The following is a 19,712-nucleotide window of genomic DNA, read 5'->3' as shown; positions in this document are numbered from 1 at the left end:
GACAGAAAACCTGATGTGTTTTTTAGGTGTCAAAAGACAAGACACAGTGTTTCTCATTTGCTTTATGTGACCAATCTTGTCTTGTTTTGTCGTTGGAAGCACACAGAGAATAGTAGCTCATTTGCACTTAAAGAGATACACCAAAACAGCGTGTTTCTTCTCACATGCAAAACTGGGCATATAGGCCATGATATAATAAAAGATATGTGGTGTATTTTGAGCTGAAACTTCAGACACATTCTGTGGACCCCTAAGATTTACATTTCACTTGTGTAAAAAAATCTCAAGATGCATCAACACTTTGAGATCAAGCACAACACACTCAACATTATTCACTTACTCTGATTTTATTTGCAAGAACACAACAACTAATAAGTGTGGAATAAGTTTCAAGTTTCAATAACATACATAACATTTACTCCCCTTATAATTAAAAAGCAAAACACAATGCATACTTGACAACTCCAACACACTAGTTGCAACGCAGTGCATTTTCATCAAAATAAACAAACTTACAGACTGCCACATTCATATTTGAGAAAACTTAAGCCAAATATTGAGCAAGTACATGAAAGAACAGTGTTTAAAACTGGGTTCACTCTCCTTGCTGGTCTCACCACAGAAAGCTTGTAATAATGGTTTGTAATTTTCCTTGTCGGGTCGACTTTTTTTGGATATCCTTATTTGGTGTCTTTTGTCTATGCGTTATTTTGTCACATGGCCTTTTATTGTGGCCATCCTAAGGCACACCTGTGTATAACTTTGAGTTCAGCTCAAAATTTTGATTTCGTTTCTATTAATTGGTTTCTGTTTGTTTATAATTTTTTATTTCCTTAACAATTTTCCCAAAAGTATTGTGTTGGAGGTGCATGTTGTCCTTATGCGCTAAAGATCTACTAGCAGGACAACATTTTAATTACTAGAGTTCACGCTAGTGTTTGAATAATTGTCTTACCCGTGGTCCCACCAGGATTTGTGACTGCAGCAAGGAACAAAGGCCAGCTATTAAAAGGGAGCGGCATTTCGTGAAAACCTGAATCCTGTGTTAGGAATTATGGGACATGTAGTTTGGGGTACCCTATGGGTTTGGATTGTTCATTTAAATCTCTTTGTAAAGTCCATTCTTGTGTTTATCTTTATTATTGTTTTATTGCATGTAATTTTATGTTTGTGGAGGTATAACATATTTGTATATATTATATATTTCTTGAAGGTTTCATTCATTGAACTAAGACCCCTTTAATCAGCAAATGATTTAGTCCATTTGGATAAAATGTGTTGAAATGTCTATGGCGGGGTTAGTTCTGGTGAGGGCTCCTTGGAGAAACATCTGAGACCCAGAACTCAATGTGCGGATGGGTCGTCTGTTACAGTTTGTCTTTTCACTTTTATTTTGTTGTTTTTTCCTGTTTTAGTATGCACTTGTGACTAGTGCATTAGTTGGCAATCAATAAAGAGCCAATGTTGAAGTTTATATGAATGCCTCTTGAAAATTCTTTGGAAGAACCCTCACAGTCTTACACTTTCATAACATTTTAAGATGAATCAACACTGGTAGATAAATCACGACACCCAACATCCAGGGTCACATAACTTGTTCTGAATTTATTTCCTCCCAATTTGAAGGGTACGATACTTATTGTAAGTACTCAAGATTAACATGACATATGCAGAAACTGTCTGAGTTATGACCGCTTTAACCATAACAGTTAGTTAAATGTATTATACACAAACTAACAGTGAACAATACTTCTACAGCATTTATTAATCTTAGTTCATGTTCATTTTAGCATTTACGAATACATTTTTTAAATCAAACATTGTTACCAGGGTTTGACATTAACTTTTTATGATTAAAGTTGACATTGATTTACTTGATTAGAGCGAAATTACTTGATTTAAGGTCATTTTACTTGATTTAGCTAGATTTAAAACCCTTTCAAATGCATACTGATCACCCAAATATATCAGCTGGTTACATACCACAGTAATGTACTTACTCGTACAGCCACACGTAGTCCGTGAAGGGTCAACCTTTTTCCCAATAATGGCTGTATATTCCAGAGCTCCATTTGTTGACCGCATATGTCATCGAGGTTGTCTCATTTCAATGAAAAACATTCTAATATGAACAATTATAAACAACATGCTGGTGGTTCATTTCCCTTGTTCAATAGGACTTGTGTGTCTGTAGTGACCAACAACTGCGTGCAGGGACCACTCATGGAGGTTGTAGTTTCGTAGTGTGCATTAACTAATGTGAACAGTGACAATCATGTCTTTACATTAACACCAGATTTCAGCTGTGGCAGGTAGGACAGCCACTCCCACTAGCCATTTTTGCGGGTTAAATATTATTTTTAAAAATAATCAACAATGGGCATTGCCCATAACCAGTGTTGCCAGTTTTAGTTTGCAAAATAGCAATTATGCACCAGCAGGTGATGCTGTGACGAAAGTGTGCATGCACCCTTAAGTTATCAATGTGATACTATGTTTCATGTATAGTAATGTACAACTGTGTTTGTACCCTACCGCATTTATGACAAAATTCAAAATGGCTGACTAGGGTATTTATCAATTTGATATGCCCCAAGGGGTCCAACGAGACAACCCTCATGATTTTAGAAAGTTAAAAAAAATGTTGAAAGCTAAAAAGTTGCAAGTAATCAAAAAGTAATAACCCATGTCAAGATTGCGATGACCAAGTTTCATTTTAATACGCATAATTTACCAAGATACAGTCTTGTATTCATTTTGTCACGTTCAACTATTATATAATGGCTGAAATCTACAAATCCCTGGGTTGCTGTTGTGTCAAATCCCATCTGTATCACTCCCAGTAGTGTTGTCCAGGATGCACTGTATATTCTCTTTAACTGTGAACATCTTTGTTCTTACAGCACGCTTCCTGTCAGACCACAGTGAAAGCATTGCTTTAAACATTTTTTTGTATTTAATCATTTTTAAAATGTGTCTATAATTAGGATAAAATAAAATGCATAAATATACATGATTATCTAATTCAGTGATCTGTGCTCTTATTGTTATAGCTACATTCTGTATGGATGTAAATTAAAACAATCCCACCTCCCGTTATAGATGTTGTAATGTCCTTTAATTCTGCAGTTTTTTGGAAGGTCCTCAGCAGAGAAAACCCTCCTTGAATAGATAGATGGCTGACGGATTAAAGAAATATAAAAAGAAAGGCACAATCATCAATGTCGAAAAAGTTTTATTGATATACTTAAGAAATCAAAACAAGAAAGAAGTTATTTAAAGACACCTACATTGTACTCTCCAGGTTGACTCTCTGACTCCTCACTTGTATCTGAATAAGATAAACAAGCAAAAGAATGTAGAAGAGAGATCTCTTTTGCTAGAATTTGGTAGTCTTATTTAATTAACACTGCATATAGGAATTTATTGTGTGTCTGATATTTGACCTGAGTTTTGAATTCCATAACCTTTTATGTTTTACTTATAGTCATTTTTTCTTGTACAGCTGCTTTGTAACAATGAAAATTGTAAAAAGCGCTATATAAATAAAGCTGACTTGACTTGACTTTTAGCTAAGTTGTCTTTTTGCTAGAAGAAATCTACAAGAGTTTTAAATCTATAATTAAAACTCCTTATTTCAAATGGTATTTTCAGTATTTTTCAGGGCAAGGACCCCATAGTGATAAAGAAACAACTTTTAATTAAAAAACAGAGCTGAATATTAGCTTTGCAGCTAGATTGAGTTATTTCATGTTAAAAACAGTACACTGTCACTATACACGTTTTTGTTGTACTGCATCATTTGTCTTTGGGTGGATAGCTGCTACATCATAATATTGTTACAATTTCCAAGCATGTAGTGCATTCAGGTAGCTGTTTACAAAACAACAAGTCTTCTTGCATTTCATATTTGTCAGCAAAACGACAAAAGCCCTTTGAGACGTCTGTAGTCTCATCCAGCTGTAATGCAAATGCCTCGGTCAACTTCAGTTTCTCCATCACTTTTGCATCAATCTGCCGAGCAACGGTTGTATCAGACAAAGGAATTGATTTCAGTTTATATCAAAAGTCCTTGTTTCCGAAAAGTGTTTTGTACACTTTGTACACAATTGTTGCAGGCAGTATCAAATCTTCGGCAACTGTATAGGTGTTGTTTTACCCTGAGCAAGCCTAATAGTTACCTGGGGCCAGTTGCATGAACATAGCCACAAAGACTGTGTCTTAACAACTAGTCTCACTGACTAGCAATAAGTCAGGACTAATAAGACTTACTTTTTAGATTTTAATTAGACCAATCTACCTTTTTTGTGATCTTTCATAAAGAGGTTATTTTAAATTTGTTTTAGTTTTTGCATTTTATATATGTTTTTACATCCGTTGTGACTTATCTAGTTTATGTTTGACAAGAGGTGCATTTGATGCTGGACTATTAACTTTCACATCTGGATTTGCACCAGTGGTGGTTGGTGAGAAAATGCAAATGCAAAACAACTTAAAAATGACAAATAATGCAGGGCCTAATGTAAGTGTTAAAGGGGTCATGACATCAATTTGTTTATTTTATTTTGGTCTCTGAGGTGTAATGTAAGTGTTAATGCAAGTGTAAGTGTGAGTGTTAATGAGCGTCAGCTGTACGCGCACCGGTCTCGTACCACGGAGGAGATTGTGGAGCATAAGAGGACGAGCTACCGGACCGTCGCTGAGAGAGGACCAGGCCTGAACTTTATGTTGTGTTTCATTGTTTGTTTATTTAATCAAAAGTTATTTTATGCTCGCTGATTCCCGTCTCCTTCCTTCCCTTTTATGGATCTTGTTACAAAATTAAGTGATTCATGACGTTTTTTCCACCCTGTTTTTAAATCCTTTCAGAAAAAAGTTAGAAGTGTGTTTCCCTTAAAGAGCCCTCGATTGCCTTCGATGTAACTGCCCACTTATCTGAATGACAGCTGCTGCCGAAAGACTGCTGTATAACAGCTCTTTACCTTGTGCATGCAGCTTTTTGTACAAGAAAAAAGGTTTTTAAGCATATTATGTGTTTATTCATGTCTACAATGCTTAAGAAATCCCTTAAGCAATTACCTCTAAAGAAAATGTATTCATTAATTACTAGCAACGACACTATACCAAGATGGTTCTAACACATGCTGGTGTATGTATAGTATGCTTATTATCAGAGAGACATGCTGCTGGATGGTCATATACAGCTTCTCAAACAGTCCTTTAAAGCACATTATGTGTTTACATGTCACAGACACTTGGGCGTTGGAACCCTTTTGAAGACCAATGATGTTGGACCCACCCACTTTTAGTGTCTATGTAGAGCAGAGCGTGTCAGTCAAATCCCTTCTATTGGAGAAATAATAGAACTAACAACAGTATATTTTTTTAATTATACTGTATTCTGCGTTTAAGCTACAGCCTTGCCTTTGCTTCCTTAAGTCTATTTCACCTGGCTCATTCAGAGGCCGTATAAATGTACCTCTAAAGAAAACACAAACATGAATCAGTAACAATAGCAGACACCACATTCCTCTATTGACTGCACAGAAACAGAGTGTCATGTTTACTCAGCCATAGTAATCAATCTCAGAACGGCAGTGCTGAAGATTTTTTGGCTACAGTGACACAGTTTTGTGACCAAATGAAACACAAGATGTATATGGACGAAGTTGCGCATAAGTTGGCCAATCACGGTGTAGGATAAAACTTATTCATAAGTGTATCCCATGCCAAAATCGTCCTAAAACGCACTGATACATTTTTTATCCGATTATTCACTATTAATATTAATAATTAAATTTTTTAAGATTTACTTAATTAATATTGCATATAGGAATTTATAGTCTGTTTAATATTTGACCTGTGTTTCTCTTTCCTTTATCTTAAATGTGTGATTCTCAGTGATAACCACTGTGCATGTGTGTGCGTGTCTGTGTGTGTGCGCGTCCGGAACACATTTGTGTGTGTGTCTATGTGTGTTAGTACGTGTGCATAATGTGTGTGTGGAGTTTTTTGTATGTGAAAGTGACCTATTTGTCAGTTATGGTGAACCATACCTAAAATCTCTGCATTTAACCCATCTAGAGAGTAGTGAACACACGCACAGCAAGTCGTGAAAAAACGTACACCCGGAGCAGTGGGTAGCTAGCACTGCAGCGCCTGGGTAGCAAGTAGGGATAAGGTGCCTTGCTCAAGGGCACAGCAGTCGTTACCTGCCGGCCCTGAGGATCCAACTGGCAACTTTCTGGTCACGAGTCCGACTCTCTAACACACCACGACTGCCCTGTGTGTGTGTGTGTGTGTGTGTGTGTGTGTGTGTGTGTGTGTCTGTCTGATAATTTTCTTGTACAGCTGCTTTGTAACTGACAAACGACCTGCTCATAGCATCTGATAAATGTATCTCTCACTCGTAGTCCTGCTTGACCTTAGTCAGTCAAGTCAGCTTTATTTATATAGCGCTTTTTACAATTTTCATTGTTACAAAGCAGCTGTACAAGAAAAAATGACTATAAGTAAAACATAAAAGGTTATGGAATTCAAAACACAGGTCAAATATCAGACACACAATAAATTCCTATATGCAGTGTTAATTAAATAAGACTACCAAATTCTAGCAGCCCCCCCGGCCAGGCAAACAGTGCAAAACAGTATGCAAACGGTGGCGAGGAACCCAAAACTCCATTGGAGGAGAAAAAAAAACTCGGAGGGAAACCAGGCCTAACCAGGGGATTCCAGTTCCCCTCTGGCAAAAACTGCTGCCTCTGCACAAGCTCAACAAGGCAAAATAAAAAAGTTAGATTTAAAATTATAATTAATAATCTAATAGTGGCTGAAGTTTTGTAGGGACGTCACTTCCTTCGTCCAGCATTTGTCAGGTCTGGGTATGGATTGCGCCCTGCCCGCTCCGGTAACCTTGGACTGCATCCTGCCCGCTCTAGTAACCTTGGAACAATGAGACAAGACTGGCTGAGAGTAGAGTACTGTTCTGCACTCTTTGATGCAACAAATGCATCAGTTGTTATTGGAAGTGTCCCTGGTTCCGGTTGATCTAACTAGTGCAGCCTAGATCTTTGAAATACATATATTATGATAATGTACTGTATACAAGATTAAAAAGATGCGTCTTTAGTCTAGATTTAAACTGACAGTGTGTCTGCCTCCCGGACAGTGCAGGGAAGACTGTTCCAAAGTTTAGGCGCTAGATAGGAAAAGGATCTGCCGCCTGCACTTGATTTTGAAATTCTAGGTATTACCAACTGACCTGACGCCTGAGAGCGTAGTGCACGTGATGGACTATAATACGTTAGAAGTTCTCTCAAGTAGTGAGGAGCTAAACCATGCAAGGCTTTATAGGTAATAAGCAAGATTTTAAAGTTAATGCGATGCTTTACAGGTAACCAATGCAAGGTTGACAGAACCGGGCTAATATGCTCATACTTTTTTGTACGTGTAAGAACTCGAGCTGCCGCATTTTGGACCAGTTGGAGTTTTTGTAATAGGCCTGCAGGGCAACCACCTAATAGTGCATTACAGTAATCTAGTCTTGATGTCATAAAGGCATGTATAAGCTTCTCCGCATCTGATGGTGACAGCATATGACGTAATTTAGATATATTTTTAAGATGGAAAAATGCAATCTTACAGGTGTTGGCGACCTGGTTCTCAAATGACAGAGTACTATCGAATATAAAGCCAAGATTCTTAGCTGAAGATGAGGGTTTTATGGAACATCCATCAATAGTTAAGCAGTATTCTTGGTTGTTACATAGGGCGGTTTTCGGTCCGATAAGTAGCACTTCAGTTTTGTCCGAGTTCAGTAATAAAAAATTGCTACTCATCCACTTTTTTAGTGCTGAGTTCGATACTGTAGACCATAATATACTTTTTGATCGCTTACACAATTATACCGGTATTGAGGGCCTGTGTTCTGGCCAATCTGTGGCGATAGCATTGGCTGTTTCAAATTTTTAGCTCAAGGTGGCGGGTTATTTTTCAGCCAGGTCTTAAGCAGGAACAACCTGTTTAGGGTCATTACACAGCATCCTAATCGGATTTAGGTCCTGACTTTAACGAAGCCACTCCAAAACCTTTATTTAGTTTTTGAGCCATTCAGAGTTAGACTTGCGGATATGTTACAGATAATTGTTCTGCTACATTAGTCAAGTGTGCTTGAGGTCAAAAACTGATGGCTAGATATTATCCTTCGGGATTTTTTTGGTAGAGCGCATAATTCATGGTTCCACAATTATGGCAAGTTGTCCAGGTCCTGAAGCTGCAAACCAGCCCCAGACCGTCACATTACCACCACCATGTTTGACTGTTGGTTTGATGTTCTTTTTATGAAATGCTGTAAAATAAATTTGCCAGATGTAACGAGACATGCACAGTCTACAATGGGTACAGCTACTGTAACACTGTGATTGAATGTGACAGAAAAAAATCCCAAATTTTTGCACCTTGGTGGTGTGTTGCCCTATTGCCCTAATGAAGAAGCACTGATGAGGAAGTGTGACACACTGATAACAGCTGTGTGCATGGGATTTATTAAAGCTGCTGATGTAATAACCATTTTTAAAATCAGATATTCCTTTAAAAATCCTAGTTTGACATTGTGATGTTTAAGTAGATACATCTTTAATGAAAAAAAAGAATCGCACATTAATTGGCAGACCCCCTGCAGTACCGCTGTGGACCCCCAAGGGGTCAGGAACCCAGGTTGAAGACCCATGATCTAAAGCACAGGATCAAATAAAGTGGTCAGCCAATTTTGAGGGAGAGTTGAATCAAAAGTAAATATTTATGCAATTCAACTTAATACAAACAATTTGCCAAATAATATTAACATTTTTGAAAATCAGCCAGTAGAAGATTTACTATTGAAATTATTTGAATGCACATATTTGTAATAGTAACAGTATTTTCAATGGTAATTGCTGCAAAGCTTGGGCAGTGTTTATACTACTGCGTTTCCCTTTAAAAACATATAATTCTTGCTACGGTTACACCTGGCATTGACATCACGATCCCCGAAAACTAAGACTTGGAAAAACTGCAGACCCTGTTTAAGTTTGAAAACTCCAGGGTTGTGTTTCTGTATAAACAGACAAAAACGGAGACTTTAAAATATGCAGACGTGGTTGCCCACATTCGCTTATTGATTGGGTCGTCTCTATCATTATGTTTGCGTCCTGATTCGTTAAGACTCTGTGATATGAGCCATTATGCTATCTGAAGGCGACAATGACCAGCTTCGCAAGGAACGTGTAAAACAACAGTCTTGTTTAACTTCAAGTTGCTCTGCGTACACGAATCGACACAGTGACATTAGAGCAACACGAGAGAGAATCGATAACGGTATGCTTTTAAATAGCTCACTCATACCGCTTTTTCACTGGGGCTGGTGCCAGAGCACCCCTGGGATCAAGGCCACTCAATAATATCCTGAGCCAGTGCCAAGATCCTGGTTCCGAACTGGCCCCAAACCTTGCCCAGTCTCGAACTAGGGAACCTACGACATCAGTAGGCGGAGCTTACTTGCGCCATTGTACAGCAACGACAATAGAGCAAGAAAGCTTTCCAGCGGAAAAGCGGTATGAGTACTGCCATTTCATCCGTCGAACGGTCTGCGTGGCACCAAGCTTAATAACATGGATTACCTCAGCTAACATTATCCACATGAAGAGGTCTTTGCTTTTTCTCGCCATCATGTTAATTTTGTACTGGTCAGTCTGTGGCTAGTAAACCAACTGTCATCAACCACCAACTTATGTATAAAACACACGTACGTTAAAACACCGTTTTTGTACGACAACAGGCTAATGTAAACACTTCCTTAGTTTAACATCTAACACGCTTTGCACTTATAAACAATCTTGATAGTTTTAGACCATAGTTTTAAAAAAAGGAACGGAAAAGTGAATGTTACCCCTTTTACACCTCCCTTTAGGCTTTTCCTCACTTGTTTGACTTTTCATCTCTGGAAATATTGGAAGCAACCCTGTTGAGGACTAAAAATAATACAAGCCAGCAGGATAATGACTCTTCAAGATCAACAATAACATACACAAAATCGTATCTATATTTGTAGACATTAGTCATTTAAATATTTTATAGATACAATTACCTCAAATGAACTCACTAATGAGCTTTCTTCAGAGTTCTAAAAAATAAAAACAATTAATTTAATAAAACATACACATTATGTATAAATATGCAACCTGGCCAAATATTGTATGGCTTTAAATGATGTTTAAATGATGTATAGCACATACCAACTGAACTGCATTGTTCTGTTTGCGGAGTTTTGCTTGAAGAGAAAGAACTTCTCCCTGAGTACGGAACAACTGAACTTGAAGTTCATCATAACGTTCTCCCATCTCTCTGATCTGTTTGCGGTATTGGTCCTTGTCTTGGAGATTTTTTAAGCTCTCCAAATGGTACTCCTCTCTTGTAGCAATAGCCTTTTAAAAGACATTTCATATAGTTGTAGCAGTTAGGGCCAATCCCAAACATTTTTGAAAACAATAATAAATATATTATTCTTCCTTAGTCATGCAACACAACCAAATATAAATGTTTTACCAATCATCTAAACATTGTAGTTCTAAAATGACTGTAGAATTATTATATGCATAACCGTAATCAAGTTATAGTCAAACTCAGCAGCTCTTGCTAATAGCAGAAGGCAGTGAGTCTGTTCATGTGAAAAGTCTTAAAATTAGCTAAACATATGAGAAATGAGAGAAACATTAAACAGATATTAAACAAATATTAAACAGACTATAAATTATTTTATGCTATAATAATTAGGTACAACTTCTAATTCTAAAGCAGCCCTCCATCCCGGCTTTTATTTCGGACTATTTTGTTCTTTCGGCCAAAACCGATAATACAATTTTCCTCCGAAACTTTTCGGTGCATATCAATTTGCAATGTTTTTAATTGCATCTTAAGTGGTTTGTCTAGTCCAAAGAAGTGGATTTTCTCAGAAATTGCGTTTTTTTTTGCATAAAAATGCTTGTTTACATGAAAACATGGAAGGTTTGCATCTGAACTCCTCAAATGTTTTTTGTTTGTTTGTTTTTGTCATGCATAAAGTAGTTTGATACCTTGTCTCTTTCTTTAATGACATCTTCCAACTGCTTCAAGATGTCTTCCATTCGGTCTCGATACATTGTGGAGTCTTTTTTAAGCATGGTGCACATCAAAGCTAACTCATCCTTCTCCTCTTGATACTAAAATTTCAATCAAAATTAACAGAAAAAAATCATACTTTATACATTAACTGTACTGAAAAAGATAAATACTATGAAATATATTTGAAATTATGAAAGTATAGATACTTTATCACACAGCTCTTGTGTATCGTGCAGATCTTTGCGTATACTGTAGAGATCATTCACCAGCTCTTGGTATTGTGCATGACATTGTTGCTTGACATCTTCCATTGACTCTTGATCAAGCTTTTCACACTCTAGAGTTTGTGCCTGGGGAAAAATATGTTTTATATATGTTTCACTGGTATACAAGGATCTTACCCCCAATAGTCTGTGAATTAGTGACACTGATTTACTTTGGAAGCACTTTCAAGCTCTTGAATTCGTGCTGTAAGGAGATCATTTTCTCTCTGCAGCTGCCAAATCATCTCTTGACTTGGCCTCTGCTCCATGGCATTTTTCAAGGTTATTGTCTTTTTCCGCTGGATCTTTGAATCACTCTCTGCATTCATTAAGCTGTGCTTGAGTCTCTCAATCTTAGGGAAAGGACAAACAAAATGAGAGGGAATTGTTTATATGTATACGGCCAGGGAAAAAAATTAAGAGACCATTTCAAAATCAGTTTTTCCGATCTTAAAATGTACTATTTATAGGTATGTGTTTAGGTAAAAATATAAATGTTGTTTCATCATATGAACTATTCACTACGGAGCCGCGAAACTAAAGATTTTTTATATTTGGCAAAAATAAAACATCTGAAGTTTTGCACGCTCACTAGAAACTTTTGGCTCGCTCAAGAGATACTGTGAAAGTGCCTGTTATGCATAAAAAGGCTTTTAGATTGCACCAGTTTAAATGAAATGTAGATACTGTCCAAGAGATGTAGGTTTAGAAATTAATAGGCACATGTCAATATGCAGATGGGAGGGGATATTTTTTAAAAGTTTGATGTAAAACATGCACAACGTGTATTAATGCATGAAGACAGTAACTTTTAAAAGGCTTAATTAATTACATATATTAATAATACTACTGCATAGGCTATTATGTATGGGAAGAATCCCAATGGCCTTGTTCATTGTCTGTACAATCATTCAATCGTGCTTGGCAAGCTGGTTGGGCTTAATCGTTCTTCTTAAAGAGAAAGGTCGCCTAGGCTATACCTTGCGTTATTCTTGCACCTGCTCTGCTTTATGTAAAACATGCATAGCATGCATTAATTCACGAAGACAGTAACTAAAGGCAAAATGTATTACACAGCTTATTAATACTGCATAGGCCATTGTGTAGGGGAACATCGCCTTGTTCATTGTCTGTGCAATGTACCAAAGTAATAGATTTAGACTATATGGTTACTACCCTTTTACACAAAAAAAGAAACACATGGCTCATTTTTGTAAGGGTTTGCGGGGCGGGTCATTTAGAACTAAATACATTTTAAAAAACGTACCCTATATACCCCATAACCCTATAGCATATATTAAATATTGGTAGGCCTACGTGGCAACGTAACTTGCATGATGTCCCCAAACCTTTGGCCTCACGTCACGAAAGCACCAAGCTGCTCCCGCCACCAGCCACAAAAACAAAACAAACGGAGAAATAAAAAAGTGGATGGAAGACGAGGTGCAGGAGGAATTAAGATCAGGAGTTAACATCTTTAAAAGAAAGCCAAGCTGCTAAAGTTAAAGTTTGGGATCGGTTCTCAGAAATAGTTGCAGCAGGAGACAACAACAGCAGTATCAGCTATGTGATGTGCAACTCGTGTGAAAATACATATAAACACGAGCATATGAGCATTTTTAAATCGCAAAAACTATCGATAAGCTGTTGGTGTAGGTAGGAGAACTGTGATCCTGTCTTTATGGTAATATTCCGACAGTGAAACTCGTCACGCAACCCTATCCGGAAATCACTGATTGGCATCGCAAGATTTTCTACAGTGTGTTTCCAGCATTCAAAATCAATGGGGAGAGAGACAGGGTGAAGGGCAACCTCGGCTCGGTGCGTGGCTCAACTACGAGTGATTGAGCAGTATGCACAGAAACACATCTTTTCGTCTGGTTAATTCAAATCAGAAAAAATAATAACTTTGATTCCTTTCAGTACTTTTAAAGATAAGTGTAAATTCAGCACAGTTGTATCAATATCCTGTGTAACAGAAGTCGGAAACAGCTTTACAATTGATGAGTTAGAACTAAGCCCTATTCGTACAGGATTAGTATTACCTGGGGACCTCTAACGTTAGTCATTTTTTAAATAATAAAGACAAAGGTTGTCTGTGATCTTAATCCTGTGCGAATCGGCCAATCTGTAAATTGTAAAGTAAACATTCCCCCGCAAATGTTTTTTTCTTTAAGTTTTGAGCAAAGTCACAGGCTTCCCTTAAATACACGCCACATGAAATACAGATGTGGGGAGGTCATTTCTAAATCACATGAGGTCCCCAGATAATAATCCTGTGCGAATAGGGCTCTAGTCATGTTATCTGTGAGTTTTGAGATATTCAGTAAGTTATCTTTTTATCTGTTATCTGTTACTACTGTCATGATTTTTGGAGGTTTTATTGTTTGCCCTTTGAAGTCAAATTCAATGTACGTAACTAACATGGTTTTTCTTTTTCCCCTCAGAAATGTGAGCTATGAATTTTGTGTGTCATAAGTTTTATTTGATCAAATAGTTTTGGGTGACTATAATGTCTAATTAAAATGTTTATTTTGTAGCAATCGCACATGATACATCATTATGATTTGGGCCCCTAGAGAGTACTTTTAAAGTGTTTTAAGGTTGGATGAGTGTCATGTTGGGCGCTCATCCAACCTAACAATGCGTGCATGTTTATATTTTCTGTGTCACCCCAAAGTAACTGCTGGCCCCTACCCAGCCACCCCTGTGAAAAAAGCCTGGCTCCACCAATGAATAGGCTATAAATGATTTAAACGTGCTTGGCAATCTGGTTGGCCTCAATCATTCTTATAAAAGAGAAAACTCGCCTAGGATATACTTTGCATTCTTCTAGCACCTGCTCTGCATTTAACAATAAATATTTAAATTAAAAACAATTTACTGTATATTTTTTAAAAACTTTATATAATTTGCACTACACGGAAATGGCTTGGATAAAACATATCAATAAGATATTATATCAGGTTGCAAAACTACTGACAGGTGATAAAATGGCATCGATCCTTCCTTAATAATTCAAGCCCGAATCTGATCCGGAAAATGAAGAAGCCGATACAACTTTGCCAGCGTGACTCAAGTAGGATGTAAAGGATTGGTCAAGAGTAATCGACTATAAACAAACAACCATATACATCAAACAGAGTTTGTGTGAGATAGAAACAAGCTCGCATTACAGCAGGGAATGGTAACATCATAAATTCTGTGACAATAACAAAGACAATAAACCACATTATAAACACGACATTTGTTGCCTCTAGTTGGAAAATAATTACTGATTAATAAGACTTATGTTGCCTTTTTCCACGTTGCATGCGTCTGCATTTGCAGATCACACAAAGAAACAACATCATCAAACTCAACTTGAGTTAGTCCGTAACAAAGTCTTACAATGAAAATATACTTATAGTTTGCGAACTATTTCGCAGCCTATAAGACTATTTAAGACTTTATATTACCTTAAATTTAAAAAAAATTATTTAAGACATTTTAAGGATCCGCGGGAACCCTGGTCACCCAATTCTGACCTCAAAAACTTGTAATGTTTTAATGCTGCAAAATTATCGTTTGAATGTTATTTTTTTGACTAAAATACAGACATTGCTTCCAGGTTTGTATTTTGAAAGTAAACATTATAATATCTAGCATTGAACAATAAATTAAACATCAATAAATTATGAAAATGACAAATGTGAACACAAATAATTTAGGTATTTTATATTTAAAGCAAAATAACAAACCAAAAACCCCCACAGTAAATTGTAGAATAATTTCCAGGTTTTTTTTAGTAAAAAACACAAACTATATTTACAAAACACATCAACTGCAAGTAACGATCAACGAACGTTCTTCTCTTTTTTCTTCTTTCCTTTTAATGGCGGGTTGCAACCAACATGATAAGGTATAAATCACCACCTATGGTACCGGGGTGCTTAACATCAGGGTTTTCAGTACTTCAGTGGATTATATAAAAAAATAGATTTTCTAAACCTGTATTTTAAAGAAATTCATGCAACATCAGCTGACATTGGCGAGACATCAATATTGATATGTTGTGCTTGCATTGCATTAAGACAGCATCAGTCTGCAAGTAGTTTAGGGATGCTGAGATAAAATTACCCGTGTTAAAGTTCGAACTTCGGAGTGCTCAGAGACGCCATTTTGCACCTTCTTTAATTGAGTGGAGGTGATGTATTTCCTGTTCGAGAGTGGAGCTCCACTCGCCCCATGGGCTGCAGCTAGACCCTCTCGCTTGCTGGGCACTAACTTTCAAGTATCGCGTTGCCAGAAGTCTCAGTAGGGCTACAGTTGCCATCTAGCAGTTAAGAATTGTAAATGCACTTTTATTTAATTTATTATGTGCAGGAATTTTATATGACAGCAAATAATACAAATGATGTATTATCCAATGTTTTAAATGTTAACTTGCATTTGATGATGTCATAAACTATTTTAATTATTTTTGGTTACTCATATCACAGGTCTGAATCATGGCTAAAGCTAAACTGTTAAAATTTGACTATAAATCGCCTAGATTTCGCCGAGTGGACTAAAAGCAGACTGCACATAGCTCATCCAATTCAGAGCTAAATTGTGACTACAGATCGAACATTTCATGAAATGACACTTAGGCTACATCTTGCTGGTATTGATAATATATTGAACTTGATGAAATACACTCACCTAAATAATTATTAGGAACACCTGTTCAATTTCTCATTAATGCAATTATCTAATCAACCAATCACATTGCAGTTGCTTCCATGCATTTAGGGGTGTGGTCCAGGTCAAGACAATTTTCTGAACTCCAAACTGAATGTTACAATGGGAAAGAAAGGTGATTTCAGCAATTTCGAGCATGGCATGGTTGTTGGTGCCAGACAAGCCGGTCTGAGTATTTCACAATCTGCTCTGTTACTGGGATTTTCACGCACAACCATTTCTAGGGTTTACAAAGAATGGTATGAAAAGGGAAAAACATCCAGTATGCTGCAGTCCTGTGGGCGAAAATGCCTTGTTGATGCTAGAGGTCAGAGGAGAATGGGCTGATTCAAGCTGATAGAAGAGCAACTTTGACTGAAATATCCACTCGTTATAACCGGGGTATGCAGCAAAGCATTTGTGGAGCCACAACACACACAACCTTGAGGCGGATGGGCTACAACAGCAGAAGACCCCACCGGGTACCACTCATCTCCACTACAAATAGGAAAAAGAGGCTACAATTTGCACAAGCTCACTAAAATTGGACAGTTGAAGACTGGAAAAATTTTGCCTGGTCTGATGAGTCCCGATTTCTGTTGAGAAATTCAGATGGTAGAGTCAGAATTTGGCATAAATCCAGAATGAGAACATGGATCCATCATGCCTTGTTACCACTCTGCAGGCTGGTGGTGGTGTAATGGTGTGTGGGATGTTTTCTTGGCACACGTTAGGCCCCTTAGTGCCAATTGGGCATCGTTTAAATTCCACGGCCTACCTGAGTATTGTCTCTGACCATGTCCATCCCTTTATGACCACCATGTACCCATCCTCTGATGGTTACTTTCAGCACGATAATGCACCATGTCACAAAGCTCGAATCATTTCAAATCGGTTTCTTGAACATGACAATGATTTCACTGTACTAAAATGGCCCCCACAGTCACCAGATCTCAACCCAATAGAGCATCTTTGGGATGTGGTGGAACGGGAGCTTTGTGCCCTGGATGTGGATCCCACAAATCTCCATCAACTGCAAGATGCTATCCTATCAATATGGGCCAACATTTCTAAAGAATGCTTTAATGCACCTTGTTGAATCAATGCAACGTAGAATTAAGGCAGTTCTGAAGGCGAAAGGGGGTCAAACACAGTATCAGTATGGTGTTCCTAATAATCCTTTAGGTGAGTGTACATCAACAATCACTGCACTGACTTGCCAAAAATGACAATGAACCAGTGTTGACTAAATGGGCTACAAATAGCCATATAAGTGGGCTACAAATAGCCATATAAGTGGGCTACAAATAGCCGTTCTGAATAGGAGCTAAATCGTGGCTTAGCACAAAAAGTCAAAGAAATTAAACAAAACGTCTTTTAATCACTGTTGATTTTGTTTATATGATGGAATATCATACATAATACAAGGCAAAGACGACATGTTACCAAATTCAAGGCTATTTAGTTTAGTAGTGGGTAACTCCTAGCCGGACTATGTCTTGTCTAAATTTAACAGAGACAGTGAAATGTAGACTTTAAAAACATAGGGGGCCAGTAACATTTTGCGTCTACAAACCCAAGCCTATCGGATAAAAAAAATCTGGGATAGTGCCGCATTTCCTCATGCACCCGTGGACACTGAATCCTAGAGCTCTGCATGTGTAATGGCACGTCGACGAGGACAACGACGCATAAGTATAAATTAGAACCGGCTTGTAGACGATGGCGTAGAGGCTACGGCGTAGGTCCGACGCAGAAGTATAAATCGGCCTTAAGGTTATGTCAAAGATAAACTTTTTTTCAGTATTAAATTAGGTATTTATATTTACAAAAATAAAGATTTAAATAACTGTAGCTTATAAACTGTGGATAATCATCTGTCTATACACTCCAGCTTTATGTCCCGTATATAATATGCCTACAGTGTTGAAATACCTGTTGTGGGCTGTGGGGGCGGAACACATTATGACACTGGCCATGCTCACTTCCCTTATGAAAAACAACCACGGTCTTATTAAAAATGATAATAGTAGAACAAATAATACTAACACCAAAATAATAGGGAAACATTACTATATTAAAACCTGTCAAGTGCAAAGTAACCATGGTTTATTTATGTTTTTTTGTAGTCAGATCACTACACAACTGTTACTAAAACCTCCTCATTCTAGCGTTTAGGAGGACTAGTCTAAGATTTAGTAGTGATCTGGATTAAAGCCTCCAACATGCCTGTAACTGGTCGCAATTGTGTTAACTGGGAAGTCAGTATATACATCACCTCCAGCTGGAGGTCTCGGTTACGCATGTGCACGCAGTTTTTCTCCTCGCTCAGTCGAGTCAGATCGTGCATCAAACTGTAATTCTCGTCTCGCAACTGACGCGCCTCCTCGCACACACGCTCACGCTCCTCTCGGATGCGATGAACCCGCTCCTGCTGTTTGCGAAGCTCACTCTCGCAAAGTTGCAGCTGGCGAATGGTTTCAAGCTGCTCAGTTGCCTGCACAGACACCTCAAGTCTCGCCCTTCGCTCGTCCTGTACGAGCTTCTGTAGGCGAGACACTTCGTTCATGAGGAACTGCGTGAGGCCACATTCGCCTGCAGTGTCTGAATGGGGCAGAGTATAGGTATGTGTATATGAGTCTATCATTACATTAAGATTATTAGCAAAGGTTTTAAAAACTTATGATTTCGTTTGTATTGTATTACAACTCACCAATAAGCACAGAAAAAACCCGAGCGGGCTCTTTGCCGGTGATTTTGCGATAAATGTCTGGATAGTCTAGCTCCAAGCTTTCTAAAAATGCCTCGTATCCTTTGAGACCAGTTCTTTGTAAAATGTCCAGCAATACCCCTGTGACAAAATAACAGTCCAAACTGTAATTCCTGAAGTACCCCATATAAAAACACCAATCTAATCACTTGCGCATATTAAAATATGATACTTCAAGTACCAGAACTTCAGGCAGTAACATCTCCTATATTCTTTGGAACTGTCAAATTTTTACCAGAACTTCAGGCAGTAACATCTGTGTTTTGTGAAACTCTTACAGTTTACCAGAACCAGAACAGGCAGTAACATGTCTTACCAACTTTTCGACGTCTTATTACCAGACTGGGGTCATTGTAGATCTGTTCCTCGTCCTCTCCGCTCAGCACTTTACACTGTCTCAAATAAGGTGTTATCCTTGATGGCTCAATGGTCTTAATAAGGAGCATTCTGTAGTCTTCCAGCCGTGCCCAGCACTCATCATCACCCTCCAAATCAAAAACGCCAGGGCCATCAGACATGACTAGTACTGCCTTTTGACTTGATGTGTTGTTTTATGGTACGTTTAAGGATTTATAGACACTGTCTGAACCAGCTGGCCAGGAAACCTAAAAAGGAAGTTCACTATACACGGTGGTTTCAGAGGTTCCCTTTCCAGTTGTTAAATGTTCCTCTGTTTCACAATAAACAGTTGCAACAATTACAAGTGTAAGAGTGCATATGTAAGGCTGTGCAAATATAATACAATTTTCATTATCTTTGAATCTCTGGTAATAATCAGTAAACCCAGTGCACTGAATATATAGACTATTTTCCTTAACAATGATTATTTTATCATACAAGTC

At 37.8% G+C, this 19,712-nt stretch overlaps 1 protein-coding gene across 1 annotated transcript; it reads right to left on the bottom strand.

Moving 5' to 3' along the window:
• Positions 1-1,587: 1,587 nt before the first annotated feature.
• On the bottom strand, positions 1,588-19,488 carry card9 (caspase recruitment domain family, member 9). Its single transcript, XM_079478872.1, has 12 exons — positions 19,187-19,488; positions 18,814-18,951; positions 18,379-18,704; positions 11,573-11,752; positions 11,343-11,486; positions 11,109-11,234; positions 10,272-10,460; positions 10,124-10,159; positions 9,926-10,007; positions 3,291-3,331; positions 3,091-3,179; positions 1,588-2,911 (listed from the first exon to the last, which is right to left on the bottom strand). The coding sequence occupies exons 1-12, from the start codon at positions 19,386-19,388 to the stop codon at positions 2,818-2,820; spliced, it is 1,647 nt and encodes a 548-aa protein (XP_079334998.1). The 5' UTR covers positions 19,389-19,488; the 3' UTR covers positions 1,588-2,817.
• Between the last annotated feature and the right edge of the window lie 224 nt (positions 19,489-19,712).

This window comes from Barbatula barbatula (genome assembly GCF_947034865.1).
Source record: "Barbatula barbatula genome assembly, chromosome: 2".
Lineage (NCBI taxonomy): Eukaryota > Metazoa > Chordata > Actinopteri > Cypriniformes > Nemacheilidae > Barbatula > Barbatula barbatula.
This window is presented reverse-complemented; position numbering and strand designations above follow the sequence as displayed.

Coding starts and splice junctions, on each gene's coding strand:
- card9 (XM_079478872.1), bottom strand. CDS start 19,388: ATGTCTGATGGCCCTGGCGTTTTTGATTTGGAGGGTGATGATGAGTGC. Junction 10,160..10,271: donor AGAACAATGCAGTTCAGTTG/GTATGTGCTATA, acceptor TTTATTTTTTAG/AACTCTGAAGAAAGCTCATT. Junction 3,180..3,290: donor GTCAACCTGGAGAGTACAAT/GTAGGTGTCTTT, acceptor TTAATCCGTCAG/CCATCTATCTATTCAAGGAG.